The following is a 20,208-nucleotide window of genomic DNA, read 5'->3' as shown; positions in this document are numbered from 1 at the left end:
TGTCAAATAGGCCCATGTACTATTGTCAAGTGCTCAATTCTCACTATGAACTAAATTAAAGGCTAATTAACCACACTTACCTACTAAATTTGTTCAATTAACTTTTAACTTTTTTTGCAGGTAAATGACTTTTTTTTGCAGGTTACCAATTCAATTATTAAAAAAATAATTTCAAAATAATTTAAAAATTATTACCAAAAAAATACCGCCTTTTTTTTAAATAATTAAATAGGTAACCTGTTATTAACCTGTAAAAAAAGTCAATTGAATAAATTTAACTCATAGATGGATCTATTTGACACTTAATTTAGTTCGAGGTGGAAATTGCACTTCGCAGTAGTAAATAGGCCTATTTGACATTTGTACCTTTTTTAAATTATGCCTATGCCTTAGGTGCTTCAAAATCCATCTAGTGTGAATGCCCTTGGGGTGATTTGTACTTCTCTCTCAATTCAAAAAATCAACTTCTTCATCTCTTCCAATGCAAAATTAGACTCCATCTCCCCTTCTTCCCAAACAAAAACCCCACACCCTAAACCATCCTAGGAAAAAAATCAATACATCCAAGATCCAACAATCTAGTTAAGCATTTATATATACACAAATATATGACCAACACTATATTTTCATAATTAATATATCTTATGTTTTTTACACCTTAAAAACTTTTAACCGCTCCCCCATAAAACACATAACGAGACTTTCAAACCACCGACAATATCAGATTACCTCATGAAGTGTATGTTGATTATATTAAGATTACATCTATAATGCAATGATTATTCCACCATAATCTCAAGTATGAACTCATTACAAAAAAGCAACAGCAAGTTCTTGGTAATGAAATAGAGCTAGAACCACAAGTCCAAGAAAGCGCCAAAGTATGGAATTCTTGTAACCCCTCCCCTCTTACATTACCATACCTCCGTCAATAGTCAAAACCTGTACAATGATAACAAACAATTATAAAGGATGAAAATTTCCATTGTCACAAAGGATTATACAACAGTCTGGAGGGTTGAGTGCATTTTGTCACCGGAAAGTCGAAAACATTGTGGGAAAGCAAAAGCTCATTCTGTATTAGTCAGCCTAGCCAAGTTGGTCAGACTGTTGACTTAGTAACTACAATGTTCAAAGTTTGACTCCCACCAGGAACGGCCTATTGGGCTTCTTAATTTGAGTCGGTCAACTATGAACAACTAGGCTGATTTACCTCATTGTGGTCCTCTATGTAGGGTTTACCCAATTCGGGTTTCCCTCGTCACCCAAAAACAAAAAACTCTCATAAGAGCAAACTTTAAAAAGGAAGGATGTCACAGAACCTGTCCTGTCATATAGCTTGCCGCAGGACTCAATGCCAAGAATTCTACTAGTCCAGCAACTTCTTCCGGCTGGCCATACCTTGCTGAAATAATGAAAAAAAAAAAAAAAAAAAGGAATTTTAGCCATAAATATATTATAAACAACGTTGTGTTTACAGTCTCTTATATGCATTCCTGTTAAAGAATGTTTTGTTCAAATGATGAAGGTATTATATAAACAGTGGCAGGAGAGAGGCAGATATCTCGCCTAATGGGATTTGTTCCAAAATCTTTTTCTCAATGTCTCCCCCTAGCTTAGAGGTCATATCAGATGCAATGAACCCCGGAGCAATAGCATTCACCTGTAAAATAAAAATTAAACAAAAAAAAAAAAACAAAACGTTTTAGTTAGTTATGCGCATATTACTCCATAGGAACTAGTGTGTTTCAATAGAAAAGTCTCGAGAACCCACGGTAATCTTCCTACTTGCATATTCCTTTGCCACACTTTTAGTCAGTCCAATTACACCTGCTTTTGCAGCACTATAGTTAGCTTGCCCAAAATTGCCAACAAGCCCAACAACTGAGGCTATATTGATTATTCTTCCCTGAAAGGCCACAAAAACGAATTTCTTCTCAGTGTCACCAATAGCTGTCTAGTTAATTTAATTATTATATCCACAAATTTAACGCCAAATTCCAAACTGGATTACAGCTTACTAAATCAAGGACACAAATTTTATGCAAATGGGAACTTCTAAATAGGATTACCTTTTTCTTCTTCATCATTATTTTGGCAGCTGCCTGCAAAAAGTACAAAACATAGACCCAGAAAACCAAATGTAAGTATCCATGGAAATAGGTAGTTAGTCATATGTATGTAATGCTTACCTGTGTACAGAGAAAAACACCGGTGAGATTCAGATCAATAACATCCTGCCATTGAGATTTAGACATCCTCATTAGCAAACCATCCTTAGTAATGCCTGAAATCAAGGAAGCTGTTTTAGCCAACAACATTTCGACATTCTTATGCTATGAAGCCAACAAGTTTATGTCTAAATAACCTGCATTATTGATCAATATATCCACAGTTCCCCACGCATCGACTGCCTGTACAATAAACTAAAATTAGAACACCGACTTGCAAACAAATTTACGGAATTTAAAGATTGTTCGCTCACAGTTTTCATCATTGATTCCACATCAGCCTCTTTCGAAACATCTCCACCAAAAGTAAGAGCCTGGCCACCACTTGCCTCGATCTGCAAGACACAACATAGTTAAAATGGAAGATCCCTCTATTTTTGGGTGTAGGCTCAGCGTTTCCACTGTCAGACACAGTAACTAATCCCCTCGCTGAATTGTAGGATCCCTGTATAAATGACACTCTACTAGACTACTACGAGTTCTTCTGCTAACTGAAACTGCTAATTCTAGCATTCAACTTATTAGAATGTTGGTGCAAGTTTAGGAATTCGAGAGATTTTAAAAATCCCATAAGTTGTGTCATTATTTGTTTCCATAGCGTGTATTATCATGCTTCTATGTATAAATAAATAGTTCCCTCTGCTGCAATCATGATTCATTCAATAAAATACACAACCTCATTATTTGGTTTCTTGATTTCTAAGACAGCTTATAGAAGGCCAAAATGGAAACAATAATATAGTGTGAGAATCAATGTACACAAATTGTCTTTACTTAAAAATCTGCGGGAAGTATGAAAAAGACGGAACATTGTGAATCTATGAAGGGGGTAAGAATATAGCAATTTGCAAATGTTGTGGATATGTTATTAACCGTCTTTAGGGACTTATGGAATTGTCTTTTGATAATTTCACGTAGAAGCTGGCCATTTACCTCTTTGCAAACTTCTTCCGCCTCCTTTGAAGACCTTGCGTAGTTAACCAAAACCTACAACAAGCAATCCATGACAAACATTCTCATTACAGCAACATGAATTTCTGAAAAGAAGTATAGTAACACTGCGAATTTGAAATCTTAATCCATGGGAGGATGATTGCAAGAATGCCAAGAATTACAATACCTTACACCCTGCTTTCCCTAAAGCCAAGGCAATGGCTTTGCCAATTCCTCTAGAGGCTCCAGTGATAACAACTACAGGGGCTTCTACTTTTGGAGTCACTTCAGTACTTGCCTGTTCCACTGCAGCAACCTGAGCTTTAACACCTACACAAACCATAATAACCTAAGATTGGGCCAATGCCCCTGAACTGGGCTACAATACACATAGCTAGTTAGCTTAGACGCCACCAAGATACCATGTTATAATCTAGGAATAGGCCAATGTTGCTCAAGTAGTGGACCAAACCATCTCGAATCAATTAGCTAGTTTAACACATCCCTGTTTGGTAACATAGTTAGCTTATCAGCCAATTTTGGCTTATTTGACCACTATTGGCTGTTTAACTTGGTTAAATAATCAATATGAATGTTTGATTAATTAGCCTATTGTAACAACCTATTGCTCCAAATTGCTAAAATTCAAAAAGCTGCTCAAAGTAGCTTTTTCAATCAACGTTTTGAGCAAGTCATTTTGCATGTAATCAGCTATAAGCTAACAACTAATTTATCAAATACTTCTCTACAAGCAACTAATGATATCAACTAGTTAAACCCACTAACTCAATCATCTAACAACTATTTAGCAAACATCCCCTAGCCTTATAAGCCCATATGTTTCTCTCTTATTTTTCGTGAGACTCTTAACAATTAGTAAAATGAAAATCAAATGAATGACTGCTCACAAATATAAGGTTGGTAGTTCTAAGTGGCACCACAAAAGAATATAAGACTACTTTGAAATCATTGAACCAATTTGTAAGGATAATAAAAATCACTAATGAAAAAAAAAAAAAAAAGTAGTGTTTAAATTATCTATATTCACTATATTGGTATTAAAATCTCAACACCCAAAATAGAAAATATCTTGAAACCAATTCAAAACTAAAAGTTCTGAAGTTTCTTGCCAAAGCTTAAATCTTTTTTGAGTAGAGAAATACATACTACACAGTATACACAAACTTTACCAACTGTATTAGAGCTTGGAACTTGGAAATATTACCATAGCGAGAGAAGGAGCTTTTGGATCCACATTTCAAGGAAAACCCGGATCCACAGTGGAGCTTAAGCGGCGCGGAAGATTGGCGCAGCTGAGTGAATTTATGGTGGCCGGAGAGTGAAGATTTATCGGAAATTCCGGTGTCCCTGAAGGCAACGACGGCAGATCCTGCGGCAAATGTAGCCATGCTCCTAGAAAACAAAGAAAGATTGTGGATTTGTTGATACGAAATGGGAAAGAAGTACGGATTTTTATGTTCTATAAAGCTTGGCTTCGAAATCTCCGAAGAGCGGGCGATTAATACGACGTTATTTTTGGTTGGGACTTTCGTGTGATACTGTGATGTAGTTGTTGAGCCGACTACTTCAAGTAAATTATGAATTGTCCCCCAATATCTCTTGTGTTGTAAAAGCATCCACATTAGTGTAGTTTGTACGATTTTTTAAAATAACTTTCGTGATGTGAATGAAAGAAGGTAAAAAGAGAGAAAAATTAGAGTTCTTCCGGCTTTACTATTGAGGATGCCCCTCAAAGTAGATTCCCAATAGCTAATTATTTCATGTTAAAATCGGTGAACATTAAATCTGCATCTGTCAAAAACTTTGTAATTGAACGACATAGTTGTGACTTATCAAATAAGAGGTTCCAGGTTCGAACCTTACCGTATGAGCTTTGACTCTTCGTAATAGAGTCAGTAGCATTCAAACAAAAATAATAATAATTTGGTATCTAACTTGTACTATTATTATTTGACATGACGATAATATGATATTGTTTTGAAATGATGTGGTATTGTAATTCTCTTTCAAAGAACAATTAGATAGTTTCTTAATTTAGTATTTTTGTCAATCTTAAATTCTTAATTTATTGGTCTGCTTTAAAATGTCACTAGAATGTTAAAGTTTAATATAAGCTCATATCAATAAGACAATAATACACTGTTCAATTACACTATATTTTTTTACCACCGAAATCACAGTGTTTGGTTGGAGGGAATTGCAATTCATACTCTCCCTCATGTGAATTGCATTTCAATGGTGAAATGAAAGGGAAAAGTGATGAAAATGACTTTTTTATCATTGATTATTATTCCAATTCCGTCTGCTTAAGGGACAAGGTGTTGAACCACTACGGCAACCATGTTGCATTGCTTCTATTTATGTAGGTTAACTACCTAACTCTTCTAATCAAATTAAATAACTACGAACATAAGAATTTATTTTAAAATATATAAACACATGTATACTTTATTATATAAACATATATTAATTTCATTATTATTATTAGGGAAAATGGCACTTTTTCCCCCTGTGTTATATGCTTATAGCATTTTTTCCCCTGTGTTATTCATGCATTCACATTTGCCCCCTCAATTATTATAGAAGTGGCGGTTTTTCCCCCCTGATAATATTAAATGGACATTTCTACCCTTAAAACAAATGTTTTATTTATTTATCTTCTTCAACAAATTATTGCTTATACGTAGGGATGACCACGGTTCGGTTCAAACTGAACCAAACACTATAGCAATCAAATTAAAAAATTTCGGCTATGATTCATAACATAACCCAATATTTGGATTTCCGTTTATTAAAATCGTGAACTGGAAAAAAATGGATCCTGAACCGTGAACCGGAGGTTCAAATCGGAACAACTACTAGCAATAACTTAAATTATAATTATAATATTTGCAAATAGTGTATGTTTTTTTCCGCATTTATATTGACTCTCACATATAAGTATATATAATCGCGGTTTGAGTTTTATTTTGAACCGTCGGTTCACGATTTTGGATCCAATTTGAACGGTTGGTTCTAACTTTCTTTTAAAATTTTATTTTTTTATTTTTAAAATATTTTAAATTCAACACTTAATGTATTTTATTTTTTCAAATCGTGGTTATAATTTGTTGGAGAAGAAAAATAAATAAAATATTTATTTTAAGGGTAAATATGTCAATTTAATATATCAGGGAAAAAAACTGCCACTTAAATAATTTAGGGGGAAAAAGTGTCATTTTCCCTTATTATTATTATTAGTTAACAAGGGCAAAATTGGAATAATTCAAGGTAATCTAAGATTACCTAAAAAAAAATGGGGATAATCACATTACCTTGAAATATTACCGCCACATAAGCTTTCAGGTAATATAACATTACCAGGTAATCTTATAATTTGAACCAATCAAGATAAATATAATATTACCAGATTCAGATTACCTAGGTAATCTAAGATGACCTGAACCAAAAGCCCCTAAAGATTATTTTGAATGTTTGGCTATCCTAATTGGGTAACCTAGTTGATTAATTTGTGTTGTTTTAGTTTCAATTGTTCTGAAGTTTAACCCCTGAGGTTTAAGGACATTTGAGTTTGATCCTTGGGATTTTAGAATACCACTACTACTATACTTGCGTTTTTCGGGACAGAACTCTCACAGAGCAAAAACCCCGCCATGAGAGAATAAGAAATGCATTCCAGGATAGGGTTTCTCTTGGGATGCACCAGAAGATCTTCGCATTCACTTCTCTCAGCTATTTTCTCGTACCCTGCGGCCCATCAAGTCCGAACAGTCGGTTCACATATCTGCCGGCGTGCTTTACTTTCTGGCGGCAATGTGAACTTATGCAGGTCCCAGTGGAGGGTATTCTGGCTGGGGGAACGCCGGTTTTGTGGCTACGCCGTTGAGCAGTTCTCGGATGACGAATACGAATGCGATTACGAGTCTCATCCGGTAATTTTCAATTTTACATACTTTAGCTCTTTTGCCTTTTCCCATCCTCTGTTTTATTAGTTGAAAAATAAGATTTTTTTTGGTTGTTTTTATAAAATTTAAATAAGCTTGAAAAATTGAATCTTGAAATTGTTGGAAAATAGTCTTCTGCTACAGCATTTGAAGGAATGACTTCTATGCAACAAAACTTTTTAAATAAATTTTCTTCTCATCTTTTAAGTTTTATTTTTGAATATTCAATTATTGAGTTTAAGGAATGAATTGGGTGGTGTTGTTTGGCAAAATTTGTTTTTTTTTTTTTTTTTTTTTTTTATTGTAAATTTAGATAGTGAGACTCATTATCTAACACACGAATAGAGTTAACACTTATGTTTACATTAATACTTATGAAACAATGTAAAAACTTATTGTTTAGAGTTGGATAGATTTAAACTATGAAGGCAAGTGATTCTAAAAGCAAGAATTAATTGTAGGCATCATCATCAGTTGCCAACATTGACGAGTGGAAATGGAAACTTAGCTTACTGTCGCGCAGTGAGGACCAAGAAGTTGTATCTAGAGATAAAAGGGATAGAAGAGACTATGAGCAAATATCTAACCTCGCCAAAAGGATGGGCCTATACAGGTATGCTTCTATATTGTGTTGCTTCTCGTTATCGTTATGTCAATTCTGGAGAACCTTACTCACTTTATCTCCTTTTCCCAGTGAAATTTATGGGAAAGTAGTGGTTATAAGCAAGGTTCCTCTTCCGAACTACAGACCAGATCTTGATGATAAGCGGCCTCAAAGGGAGGTGAATTTCACTCCTATGTGATACATTAACTTTCACTTGATTTTGCTATGGTTTCATCTCACATTGATGAGATTTTATTAAAAGAAGAAATACATAAATAATAAATGAAGGAAAATGGAAATGTCATTGTCTGATCCAACCTACCAAGATTTCAAATTATTCAATGACAATTCCCTTCGACCTGGAATATGCACACTGTTGAGTTTTCATACTATTATTCTTTCAGATTTAAAGATATAGCTCTTAGTGTTAAATTATTTTATCCAGATAAGGTCCATAAATCCTGTTAATTTCACCGAGTTCATCTATGGCTGTGCACATGTCCAGGTTGTCATCCCACTAAGTTTGCAAAGGAGAGTGGAGGGCTTGCTTCAGGAACACCTGGACAGAATCCATCTCAGTTCTGAGAAGTCAGATGGTATGCCTAGTGAAAGTCTGGCCGCTGATAAGGTTGAAAATGTAACTATGGATGAAAATCCAGATTCTTTCTTAGATGACTCTGTTATGGAGAAGGTTCTTCAAAGGCGAAGCTTGCGCATGCGCAATTTGCAAAGAACTTGGCAGGTCTCATTATATTGGCTTTTTTCCTCTCTTGTGCAAAATTTTCTTGTGTATCAAATGCTTATCTAAAATCCGTAGTATGCATGTTTTTCTCCTGGGCTTCTCTGCTACTCACCAAAAAGGTAAAGTAGGTTATGTGCACAAGACTTTTGCAGTATCTGGCAATAAATTTCGATAAATGTCCGTGCTGCATCAACTCTCCTGTTTACATTAATACTGAATTTCCAGTAGGACTAATTTTGCTTGATACAATTTGCACCTTTCTGATAAGGTTTGTTGTCATCATACACATTATACAGTCATTTCTTGGTGCTTTATTGACAGTATTTCTAGATACATTATCAACTCTGACATTTTGTATGATGAAGTCTTGTCCTTGCATTCATGGTTGCCTACATTAAATATCCTTAGGCTTTAACTGTCCAATTAGCTATTCTTCATACCCTGTTTGATGTAGTAGGTATATAATCTGGTAGATTGGTAGTGTTTGGGGACAAATGTTAGTTCTTTTTTATTGGTTTTGGTATTTTTGGCTACTAACAATTCAGAGCATTTACCCTTACCAGTGATGGATGCAGGATTTTTAATGAGTGGGGGTAAACTTAATTAAATAAACATTTTCTAATTGAGCGCAGTCAAATTACTCTAAATTGTGGGGATAATAGTATATGTAGATCTACATCCAGATCCTATCTTCTCAACATGGTGATTGAAGCCTAGTATGTTCATGGAATCTTTTGCAGAAAGATATGTAGAATGTAGATACACACCACAAAATTGCTCAATTAGAATAGGTTCAGGAATCTCTTTGGGCATTTACCTTATAACAGTTTCCTTACAAGAAATATTTATCTTTCCTTTTTGGTTTCAATTGATGATTTACATTTTTCTCATTCAATCCTTGTACTTGGGAATGTTTGTGCTGATGGAATGCAGGAGTCACCTGAAGGCCACAAAATGATAGGTTTTCGGAAATCTCTTCCATCATTTAAGGAAAAAGAAAGGTTGCTTCAAGCAATTGCTTGCAATCAGGTTTGATTACAGGACTGACACTATTTTCTCACTCTCCAAAATCTATCTGGATATTCAATATTGTAACAGTGATATATTACATTTTCTTGATTTTCAAAATCTATTTGCATATTAAGATATCCTACTTTATCTTTATTAAAACAGGTTGTGGTAATTTCTGGTGAGACTGGATGTGGTAAGACTACCCAACTCCCTCAGTACATTTTGGAATCTGAAATTGAATCTGGTCGTGGTGCATTCTGTAGCATAATTTGTACGCAGCCTCGAAGAATATCTGCAATGGCTGTTGCAGAAAGAGTGGCTACAGAGAGGGGTGAACCTCTTGGAGAATCTGTATGCTACTTTCCCTTTTATTTGTTTATTTATTTATCATTTTATGTTTCTACTCCAATTTAGTTGAGCAGTAGTTCTCTTTTTGTGAAGCATAGTTCTTCTGAATTTCAGATCTTTTTTAGTTAGCTTATTATCTCCAATTTGAAAATTTCTTTATTTAGTTGCTGTCCTTCACAGAAAATTTTTGATAGGTTGGTTATAAAGTGCGATTGGAGGGGATGAAAGGAAAAAATACACATCTTCTCTTTTGTACTAGTGGTATTTTGCTACGGCGGCTATTGAGTGATCGAAATCTGGATGGTATTACCCATGTCTTTGTTGATGAGATTCATGAGCGAGGCATGAATGAAGGTAATGAGTTAACATATCTGGTTTAATCTTTCTCAAGTCAAAGAGTATTCAATTTGATTTTGTTGTGCTGTTTCTTCTCTTTTCTCATTGCAGACTTCTTACTGATTGTGCTAAAGGATCTTCTTCCAAGACGGCGAGATTTGAGACTGATTTTAATGAGTGCTACTCTTAATGCCGATTTATTTTCCGGTTATTTTGGAGGAGCACCAACGATTCACATTCCAGTAAGTTTTTGTTCTGTCTTAAGTTCTTAGTTGCCAACTATATTCTTATAATAAACAAAATAAATATAAAGGGAGGATTTTTTGTTTTTGTTTTTGTTTTGTTTTGTTTTTTTTTTAAATTTATGTGTGTGTTTATTAAGTATTACAATGGGCTACTATTTACAAGTGAACTCTCTAACATACATACATAAAACATGATGTGGGACATGTCATGTGATGTGAGACCCCTGATCTGTGATCCAAGTTTTTTGTTTTTTGTTTTTTTTTTTTGTTTTTGTTTTTGTTTTTTTTTTTTTTGTTTTTAAATAATAATTTACTCCAATAAGACCTCCAGCTTTTCTATGCATGCACAAATTCAATGCATCAATACTTCTGGATAGTGTTTTGTGCTTTTCTTCTCCTTATTTTTTGTTATTTAATTTAATTAAAGGGTGTACAATGTCGAGCCCTGCTGGCAAACTGAGCATATATGAATGGTTTGGTTTTGGCTAATGGGGCATGTAACAATTGTAGGGCTTCACATACCCTGTAAGAGCTCATTTTCTTGAAGATGTACTGGAAACGACAGGATATAAGCTGACTTCATTCAACCAAATTGATGACTATGGCCAAGACAAGATGTGGAAGACACAAAAACAGCTAGCGCCTCGAAAAAAGAAAAATCAGATTACTGGGCTTGTTGAGGTGGGTAGCGGTTCTACCTAAATGTATTCTCCATGTGTAATCTGTAATCATAACTTTTTCCTTTATAAATTTAGCCTTTTGTACTTTCTTTTACACTTCATAGTGATTGCCTTGCTTTAATGGATGGATCCCCTTTTTCCATCACATTAATATGCTTCATTTGCTCATTAATTTAATATGTTTTATGTTTCTTAATCTTCTGTTTTTTTATTTTTATTTATAAATAATAATTCTGTTGCTACTTTCCATTTAACCCACCTGTTTTTTCCCTCTTTATTTGCATGAATTTTATCTTTTTTTTTTTTTTTTTTCTCTGTTTTAACTTTTACATGATACACTGGATTGTAAATTTGTCTGTTTCATCTTCCAGGATGCTCTCAATAGATCGAACTTTGAGAACTACAGTGCCAGGGCACGAGATTCCTTGGCATGCTGGTCTCCTGATTCTGTTGGTTTCAACCTTATTGAGGCTGTCTTGTGTCATATATGTCGGAAGGAGAGACCTGGTGCTGTGTTAGTATTTATGACTGGTTGGGAAGATATTAGCTGTTTGAGGGATCAACTTAAAGCTCATCCCCTCTTGGGTGACCCCAACAGAGTATTGGTGCTTACATGCCATGGTTCAATGGCAACTTCAGAGCAGGTAAAACTGCCTCTCTTTTCTTCTTTTGTTAGATTTTAGTTTTATAGTTTCTTTTTTCTCATCACTGTGAAGAGAATATTTCCATTATCTTATGCTTTCATAATTTTTTTTTAAACTAGTATTGTTGCTATTATTATGTTCTTGACAATTGGAAACCTAAAAAATTTGAACTGCCTTATTTGACAACTGAAGTTGATTTTAAGAATGCTCCAATCATTTCATGGTATATTTCATTCCATTTGTTTTCAGAGACTTTATGTTTCTGATGATGTCTGCCTCCAGTTTCAGATTACTACTCATCTATTGGGGAGCCACATATTATGGCCTCCTTGGACTGTGAAAGATGTTCCACTCTGAAAACAATCTTGTTATTGCTTTGACTCATTCCCCAAAATGGGATCCTGCTGCATTCTCTAATAGCTCCCAAATATTAACTGTCTCCAACTGTGCATCAATTTAAGGGGCTTTATATTCAACCAACAACTTCTTCACTCTCATATACAGTATATACTATAGAGCATTTTGCTTGGAAAGATAATAGTCCATACTGTCATCTCTAGGAATCTAGTCCATTCCATTGGTTAAGATCAAGCAATGGTTATTAATAAAACCCTACAATTTATATTACATAAAAGAAATGAATTAAGGACACTAATTCAATTATATGCTATTAATGGACAAACTTGGGTTTTTGTACCCAATACAATGTTAGTTCAGAATCATAGGATCCTTTGCTATCAGATAGGAAAGGCATGTAGAACAAGACAAACTTCTAAGTTCTAATTGCAGATAATATTAGTTTAGGATCATAGGATCCTTTTCTACAAGATAGGAAAGGGATGTAGAACAAGACATACTTCTATGTAACTGGTCTTCTTGTCTTCATCTTCATCATCTTCTCTTCTTCTATGGAGCATTCCAAGCCAGTTAGCATTTAGAGATAATTCTAAGCTTTCTGCTTGATGTCTTGCTAGGATTTGGTTGACGTTGTTATTAGATTCTTGCAAACTGTTGATTGTTTTTCTAATCCCTTCACTCTATATTTATAGTTTTGTGTTGAATGATTATTTTGCTTATTTGTATTTTTAGCTGATAAATGGACTGGTTTTATTGCTCGTATTCATTTTCAGCAATTGAGAGAATAAGAGGGGAAAAGGAGATAGTTAAGTTGTGAGATTTGGTATTGTGGTCCTAGAGATTTGACTCCAATTCTCTGTAATCCTTTAAATTTGGCATAATCCTTTTTATGGAATTCTTTACTTATAGTGACAGCTTTTTATGTTTTCTGTTGACATTGCCATTTTTTAAATTCTGATATTTTATCATAGTCCCTAGGATCTAAGTGCACGTCATTTTTTTCCTATTCTCTGTACCTTTATGCACAAGTCACAGATCCCTTAAACGGTGCAATTTATTTCCTTGTGAGTTGGTTTATGATTTTAGTTTTTACCAACAGAACTCAAATTTGAGGAGCCACTTCAAAGTGTTTGTAAAATAGTACTTGCTGCAAATATAGCCTATGACTTGTGTGCATTTCATGTTCATCTTTCCTTCTTCGTCTCTCTCTCTCTCTCTCTCTCTCTCTCTCTCTCTCTCTCTCTTTAAATGTATTTTTATACACAAGTTGCAGATCCATTAAAACACTGTAACTTATTCCCTTGTGAATTTTTTTTTACCAACAGAAACTCATATTTGAGAGGCCACCTCAAAATGTTCGGAAAATTGTACTTGCTACAAATATGGCTGAGGCGAGTATTACTATTAATGATGTAGTGTTCGTAGTCGATTGTGGAAAAGCAAAGGAGACAACTTATGATGCGCTCAATAATACACCTTGTTTGCTACCTTCGTGGATATCACAAGCCTCTGCTAAACAGGTAATTATTTTCTCCACTTATGCTTTACTTTAATGAGAAAATGTTAAACAATGAACTCAACTGTATATTACTATATGTTCTGTGTCAATGTACAAGGAAGTATAGAGCTATTTATATAAGACAAGAACTAATCCTAGCCATAGATTTCAAACACCTAAAACTAAGGCTAAGAGAGATCCTCTCAACTAACACCCTATTCCTCTAACACTCCCCCTCAAGTTGGAGCATCCAACTTGTTACATCTGTATCACATGAACCATAGGACTCCACACCTAGACTCATAACTTCCAAGGCTAACGCCCAAGTCTTTAACCACTCGAACAACCTTCGAACCACGCTGTGCCAAACCAGTCCACAACGCACCTTGTCGCACCAACAACGCTTCTACGGAGCCAACAAAAGCTAGGCCAATCACCACAGTGCCGCACTTGCCTCTCACACCCCACACCTTTATCACCGCTGCCTAACACCACAACGTACCTGCCTCTCACTCCACAAACCATTAGCGCTGCTAGACCACAGTGCACCTGTCCCTCTCACCATGCACCCTTATCGACGCTGCTTAACACCACAACGTTCCCTGGTGCATGCACGTAAACCGATTCATTCTGAATCATTCTTCAGCCGTCGGCCTCCCCCGCGGCATATGCTAGGTCCGCCCCACTCCGGGCACCTGTGCCGCCCACTCCTGCAGCACCCCTGTTTACGCACACTGAACAAGCTGCACTTGACTCAACTCAAACCCTAGAATTGCTCCCATACCAAATTAACTTAAAGCGACAAACTATGATAAACAAAACACAAAGCTCAAGACTTATTAATACGATAAACAAAAGAACTTACTGCCTAATTATTCCTCGTTAGTAGCACAAACCTAACCACACAATTTTATTTTGTAGCCATGAGACCACCCAGCTTCGTGGACCTCAAACCACCCAGCTTCATGGACCTCCCCTACCATCTCTCTCGGCTGTCTCTCTTTCTCGGCTGACTGGTGAACAAACAGATCCTCGCTGCCGTCGTCGGGGGTTATGAACCCAAACCCCTTCTGGTCACTGAACCACTTGACGCAAGCCTTCATCCTCTGTTCACTCTCCTCCCCTCAGCCATTTTTTTCACAAACCCTACCTCTCTCTCTAGCGATTTTTCTCTCTCGCTGGTTTCCTTCTCTCGCGACCAGCAACAATCTTCAGTTTTCCCAGCTGGAACTTCGCACCACTTACGCAACAGGAGGTGAGGACACCGCAACCATAAAAAATCTCCTCAACACCGGGCTACACCACCACTGCAGATGTGTCGGGCGTACAGAGACGAGCCCAATAGTGCAAGCCGCGACCGGAGAAGATGTCGGACCAGTGCGCACGCGCCGGCGCGTGGCGTCGGAACCCTAGGACTGCGCCGGCGCGTGAGGACTCCTCCAATCCCGTCAACGTCACCTCCTCTTTCCGACCAACACCCACTACCCATTCACCTCAATCTCGCTTTGATACCATGTTAAACAATGAACTCAACTGTATATTACTATATGTTCTGTGTCAATGTACAAGGAAGTATTGAGCTATTTATATAAGACAAGAACTAATCCTAGCCATAGATTTCAAACACCTAAAACTAAGGCTAAGAGAGATCCTCTCAACTAACACCCTATTCCTCTAACAGAAAGTTACTACTCCGTTTGTAGTATCACCTTATTGATAATAACTTACTTTACATCACCCTTTTATTATGAAAATAACCAGGCGATGGGCAACGCCTTGATAACACTGAAAATAACCATCTTTTATTATGATTTTTAGAGAAGGGGTAGGGCTGGTCGTGTGCAGTCAGGCGAGTGCTACCACTTGTACCCACAATGTGTTTATGAAGCTTTTGCAGAGTATCAATTACCCGAACTTCTAAGAACTCCTCTAAATTCTCTTTGCCTGCAAATAAAGAGTTTGCAAGTTGGAAGTATTGCAGAATTTCTCTCTGCAGCTCTTCAACCACCAGAACCATTGACGGTAAGTAGTTACTCTTCTTTATGTTGTGTGAAATGTTTCAAATGTTACTAGAGATCCATGCTATAGGTGAAATACTCTTATATGGAATTTTTAATGTTCAAATGTTCAATATTGTGTGCTAATAGTTTTTATATTCTTGTCTTTAACTTAAAATTTGGGATGATGAAAAATATGGCCATGAGTGAGGAGTGAGATAGGTCCTCTTGTAAAAAGTGATGACTGATCTCAACCGTCCATTAGGGTTTATCAATGGTTGAGGGTTTTAGTAAAAAAACACGGGTCAATTTTGTAATTATTGAAAACTTTTAAGAGCTGGGTTCATTTTATAATTATTGCAAATTTGAGAGTTTAGTAATGGTAAGATCCTAGCCTTTGATTTTTCAAGATGGAGGGTGTTGTCTAGAATGTATTTGTAATATATATGAGACTCTGGTTCTCAATTGCTCAAAGGTCCTTTTAGTTGCATACTTTAGCTTGAGATGCTAAGGATATAAAAATCCATGTGATTGAGCACATCTAGGTTTCATTCTTATGCAGTTAGTTGTCTCTAAATACATTCATGTTTTATTCTTTTGACATATGATTGGTGTTGCAGGTACACAATGCTATTGCATTTTTGAAGATGATTGGTGCATTAGATGAACATGAGAATCTTACGCATCTGGGTATACACTGCTGACTGCCCTATGATAATTAAATGATTTGTGAAGTACTCTTTTTAAATTTTGCTTATGTATATGGTATTTCTTTGCTGTTTTTCCTTCCTATCAGGTAAATATCTATCGGTTCTTCCTGTGGATCCTAAGCTTGGGAAAATGCTAGTTATGGGTGCTATTTTCCATTGCTTTGATCCCATTTTGACCATTGTTGCTGGTCTTAGTGTCAGGGATCCTTTTCTTTTGCCTCAGGATAAGAAGGATGTAAGTCCAGTGCGACCATATGCCCTACAAGAGCAATGATTGCCCTATATTGCTTCTCTCTCTCTCTCTCTCTCTCTCTCTCTCTCTCTCTTCTCTTCTCCATGTAATGTATATACCATCTGCAGGATCCATTGACTAGCCTTTTATTTTGATCTTTTCCTATGATGCAGTTAGCAGGGTCAGCAAAGTCCAGATTCTCAGCAAAGGACTATAGTGACCACATGGCTCTTGTCCGTGCCTATGAAGGATGGAAGGATGCTGAAAGAGAAGGATCTGCTTATGAGTATTGTTGGAGAAACTTCCTTTCAGCTCAAACTCTTCAAGCTATTCATTCCCTTCGCAAGCAGTTCTCCTTCATCTTAAAAGATGCTGGATTGCTTGAAGCAGACACTGCAACTAATAACAAGCTAAGTCACAATCAATCATTAGTCCGTGCTGTCATATGCTCTGGTTTATATCCTGGAATTACTTCTGTAGTGGTAAGGCATCTTTGCTCAGAAATTTACTCGGTGCTCTTATTCCTTAATTTCAACTGATATGAGTTGTATTTCCCATCCTTCTGCAGCACAGAGAGATGTCAATGTCTTTCAAGACAATGGATGATGGTCAAGTTTTGCTATATGCAGTAAGTTTGAACGAGTGTTTAACATTTAGATACCCTTCTGGTTTCATAAAGCTTCTGATTTTGAATTTTGATTATGCATTGCGAAAAATTCATAATCAACTCTAACTCAGGGCCTTATGAATTACGGAGTACTTAATAAATTGAGAAGTTTGTACAATTCAGACTTCATGATCCTTGCCAAACAATGTAGAAACTTCATAGTTTAGTTGAAATCCAATCGGGATAAATATTCTTTACCAAACAGACACATAATAGATTGTTGTTTGGGCTATACACAAATTTAATTCCTTAACTGTTTCTAGAGCAACTTATTGTTTTTTAATATTTTTTACATTAAACTTTTCTATACTTGATATCAATTTTTCCTTTGTTTTCCATTTATCTAGAACTTGTGCTCCAATATATCATATTTTCCTTGTCAGTTTTAGAGTTATGATTGTCTTGCTTCATATTCCAAACATGTTTGTGCAAACTATAAATTTTCTTTTAAGCTCTATAAATTGCTGCCTAAAAGTTTCTTTCAAGTTCAAGCTTTCTGATAATCTCAATGACTTCATTTCAGAATTCTGTGAATGCACGCTATCAAACAATTCCATACCCTTGGTTGGTGTTTGGTGAAAAGGTGAAGGTCAATACTGTCTTCATACGCGATTCTACTGGAGTATCTGATTCAATTTTAATCCTGTTTGGGGGTAATCTTGGCATTGGTGCTACGGTAATACTTTCCCTACTGCAGACATTATTTTGGACGTGATAATTAATTGTTAATGAACTGAATATTCTCCTATAACTTGCGATTCCACTGTCTTATAGGGTGGGCATTTGAAAATGTTGGATGGTTATCTGGAATTCTTCATGGATCCCAGTTTGGCCGAGTGTTACACGAACCTCAAAGAGCAGCTTGATGAGCTTGTGCAAAAGAAGGTATTGCTAAGAATTAAGAAATGCTTTTCCTTATGATATTTTACTTTTCTATGAGATCCCATTCTTCGTGACGAGAAATAATATTAACTAATAACTAGACATGATTGGTATCCATTGAAAGGCCTAATATGTTAAGATGCTATTTCTTGTGTATATTAAGAGGTTTGGGGTTGAATGACTTTGACATTTGCTTTATTTACTCTCGTTTCAGCTCGAGGATCCTGGCAAGGACATGCACAAGGAAGGTAAATACCTCATGCTTGCCGTTCAGGAACTGGTCTCGGGGGATCAATGTGAAGGACGATTTGTGTTTGGGCGAGAGAGCAAGAAGCCTAAAGAGTGTGGTAAGAATGATAGGTTTACAAAGGATGGGACAAACCCCAAAAGCTTATTGCAAACTCTTTTGATGAGAGCTGGGCACCACCCTCCAAAATATAAAACAAAGCATCTCAAGACAAACGAGTTCAGGGCACTGGTGGAGTTCAAGGGAATGCAGTTCGTGGGTAAACCAAAGAGAAACAAAGCTCTGGCCGAGAAGGATGCTGCAATCGAGGCATTGGCATGGTTAACTCACACTAGTGACAAGAAAGGCGAAGAAGACGACAATTCCCCACCCGATGTGACTGACAACATGCTGAAACTCCTCGGTAAGCGCCGGAGGTCAAAACGACGCTCAGGTTGACATGGTTGGTGGCTGTAGCTGAATGACCTAATAAATGACTAATAAACCCGAACCCGAGTTGCAATCTGCCTTAGCTTGTGCTTGAAGCGCCCAAATGTCTGAATCTTGATAGTCATATCTGGGATCGTCACATCACATGAGTCAATAGAACACAGAAATATTTATAGGGTTATACCATTGTACAGGAATCAGGAATGTATGTACGAACTTTTTGATTGTTTCACATGATATATTATTTAGAGCGTAGGCGAAATAGTTGGATCGATTCAATTGAGATTGCTATATTGTGTCAGAATAGCACTAATTGGTATACTGTGAACTAGTGAACACCAAGATTGTAGCGTGCTCTAATTTAGAGCAGCATAAAAAAGTGTGATGAATATTTATTTCAAAGAAAACTTTTTCTGTTCGAAACAATGATTGTAAAAGTGTCACAATAATAATGTTCACGGGAAAATTTCAATTTTGGTCTACTGACTATTGTAGTTGTGTTAATTGCAACACTTGTTACACCGGCCAAATTATCGACGAATTGTGATAGAAAAATCTTAAATCAACATTTGAACTAAATTTGAAGGGGCAAAATGTCTTTTCTTGTTCCTTCCAATTTGGGAAAACGAATTGTTGACCAAAATACAAGGACAACCAAACCTGAGAAATCTCAGGGAAGTGTAGCAAAAAGGAAACTGGGTTGACAAGCTTCCCTTTCCACATAGTAACAATGTTCCAATCCTCGTTGACAGAAGCCATAGCAGCAGCAGCAATGAATTCAGCTAAGGATGTTTCATTCTCTGGTTTATAAGCCACGCCACCTGGAGATTTAATTAAACGGTGTAATTTTGATCAACAATTCGCTTTCCTAAATTGAGAAGGAATAAGAAAAAATGATTTTGCCCCTTCAAATTCAGTTTCAAAAGTATGGTTTTGTTTTGTTAGTAGTATAGATGTGCTCAATATATACGTTATTATTAAAACTAGTAATTTCACCCGTGCGATGCACGGAATAGATTTGTTGTAATATATTAAGAATATTTGAATAGATATATAATTATTTAAATTAGAACATCAAATACGGAGTATTATATAGTGCAACTAAAGATATGGTTTGGATCGTTTATGTATTTTGATGTCATCATTGCTTGAATTTGTACAAATAATTGCTCAAATTAATAACTAATGTCTAGATGTACACATGTGGTGTTATAACTTTGAAGATTTTATTTATCATTGTTAGTAAAATGTTTTCTTAAAAGAAAAGCTAAAATAATAAGCCATTAAGCTAAGGCTTCTTAAATAAGAGCCTTTTGGCTTCTCAATACATACTATACCCGCGTTGATGGGCAAGCAATTTTGTTTGGAAGAAGAGCATTGCTCAGAGCTCCTCTTTCCAAACATTTTCGATGTGGGATCAAAATGATCCCACATCATTTACAAAGGGGAG

At 36.0% G+C, this 20,208-nt stretch overlaps 2 protein-coding genes across 2 annotated transcripts; one reads left to right on the top strand and one right to left on the bottom strand.

Moving 5' to 3' along the window:
- Positions 1 to 698: 698 nt before the first annotated feature.
- On the bottom strand, positions 699 to 4,739 carry LOC109181907 (3-oxoacyl-[acyl-carrier-protein] reductase 4-like). Its single transcript, XM_019331876.1, has 11 exons — positions 4,390 to 4,739; positions 3,352 to 3,494; positions 3,165 to 3,218; positions 2,486 to 2,566; positions 2,369 to 2,414; positions 2,193 to 2,287; positions 2,073 to 2,105; positions 1,775 to 1,909; positions 1,570 to 1,663; positions 1,323 to 1,405; positions 699 to 942 (listed from the first exon to the last, which is right to left on the bottom strand). Exons 1-11 carry the CDS (start codon positions 4,571 to 4,573, stop codon positions 910 to 912), a joined length of 981 nt encoding a protein of 326 aa, XP_019187421.1. The 5' UTR covers positions 4,574 to 4,739; the 3' UTR covers positions 699 to 909.
- Positions 4,740 to 6,734: 1,995 nt separating this feature from the next.
- On the top strand, positions 6,735 to 19,108 carry LOC109181905 (DExH-box ATP-dependent RNA helicase DExH3). Its single transcript, XM_019331873.1, has 20 exons — positions 6,735 to 6,751; positions 6,794 to 7,117; positions 7,591 to 7,742; positions 7,824 to 7,911; positions 8,239 to 8,475; positions 9,409 to 9,504; positions 9,649 to 9,837; positions 10,029 to 10,188; positions 10,282 to 10,412; positions 10,926 to 11,096; positions 11,467 to 11,739; positions 13,422 to 13,616; positions 15,413 to 15,616; positions 16,212 to 16,281; positions 16,388 to 16,536; positions 16,707 to 17,015; positions 17,102 to 17,161; positions 17,724 to 17,876; positions 17,975 to 18,085; positions 18,297 to 19,108. The coding sequence occupies exons 2-20, from the start codon at positions 6,854 to 6,856 to the stop codon at positions 18,765 to 18,767; spliced, it is 3,483 nt and encodes a 1,160-aa protein (XP_019187418.1). The 5' UTR covers positions 6,735 to 6,751; positions 6,794 to 6,853; the 3' UTR covers positions 18,768 to 19,108.
- Positions 19,109 to 20,208: the final 1,100 nt, after the last annotated feature.

The sequence above is a fragment of the Ipomoea nil genome, unplaced genomic scaffold (assembly GCF_001879475.1).
Source record: "Ipomoea nil cultivar Tokyo-kokei standard unplaced genomic scaffold, Asagao_1.1 scaffold1043, whole genome shotgun sequence".
In the NCBI taxonomy this organism is placed as follows: Eukaryota; Viridiplantae; Streptophyta; class Magnoliopsida; order Solanales; family Convolvulaceae; genus Ipomoea; species Ipomoea nil.
This window is presented reverse-complemented; position numbering and strand designations above follow the sequence as displayed.

What these genes read in the sequence shown, in the direction of transcription:
- LOC109181905 (XM_019331873.1), top strand. Translation starts at nt 6,854, where the DNA reads ATGCATTCCAGGATAGGGTTTCTCTTGGGATGCACCAGAAGATCTTCG. An exon ending in CACCAACGATTCACATTCCA is followed by an intron (nt 10,413 to 10,925) that starts GTAAGTTTTTGT and finishes TAACAATTGTAG; the next exon opens with GGCTTCACATACCCTGTAAG. An exon ending in CTGGAATTACTTCTGTAGTG is followed by an intron (nt 17,016 to 17,101) that starts GTAAGGCATCTT and finishes ATCCTTCTGCAG; the next exon opens with CACAGAGAGATGTCAATGTC.
- LOC109181907 (XM_019331876.1), bottom strand. Translation starts at nt 4,573, where the DNA reads ATGGCTACATTTGCCGCAGGATCTGCCGTCGTTGCCTTCAGGGACACC. An exon ending in TTTGGAACAAATCCCATTAG is followed by an intron (nt 1,406 to 1,569) that starts GCGAGATATCTG and finishes TCATTATTTCAG; the next exon opens with CAAGGTATGGCCAGCCGGAA. An exon ending in CAAGCTATATGACAGGACAG is followed by an intron (nt 943 to 1,322) that starts GTTCTGTGACAT and finishes ATCATTGTACAG; the next exon opens with GTTTTGACTATTGACGGAGG.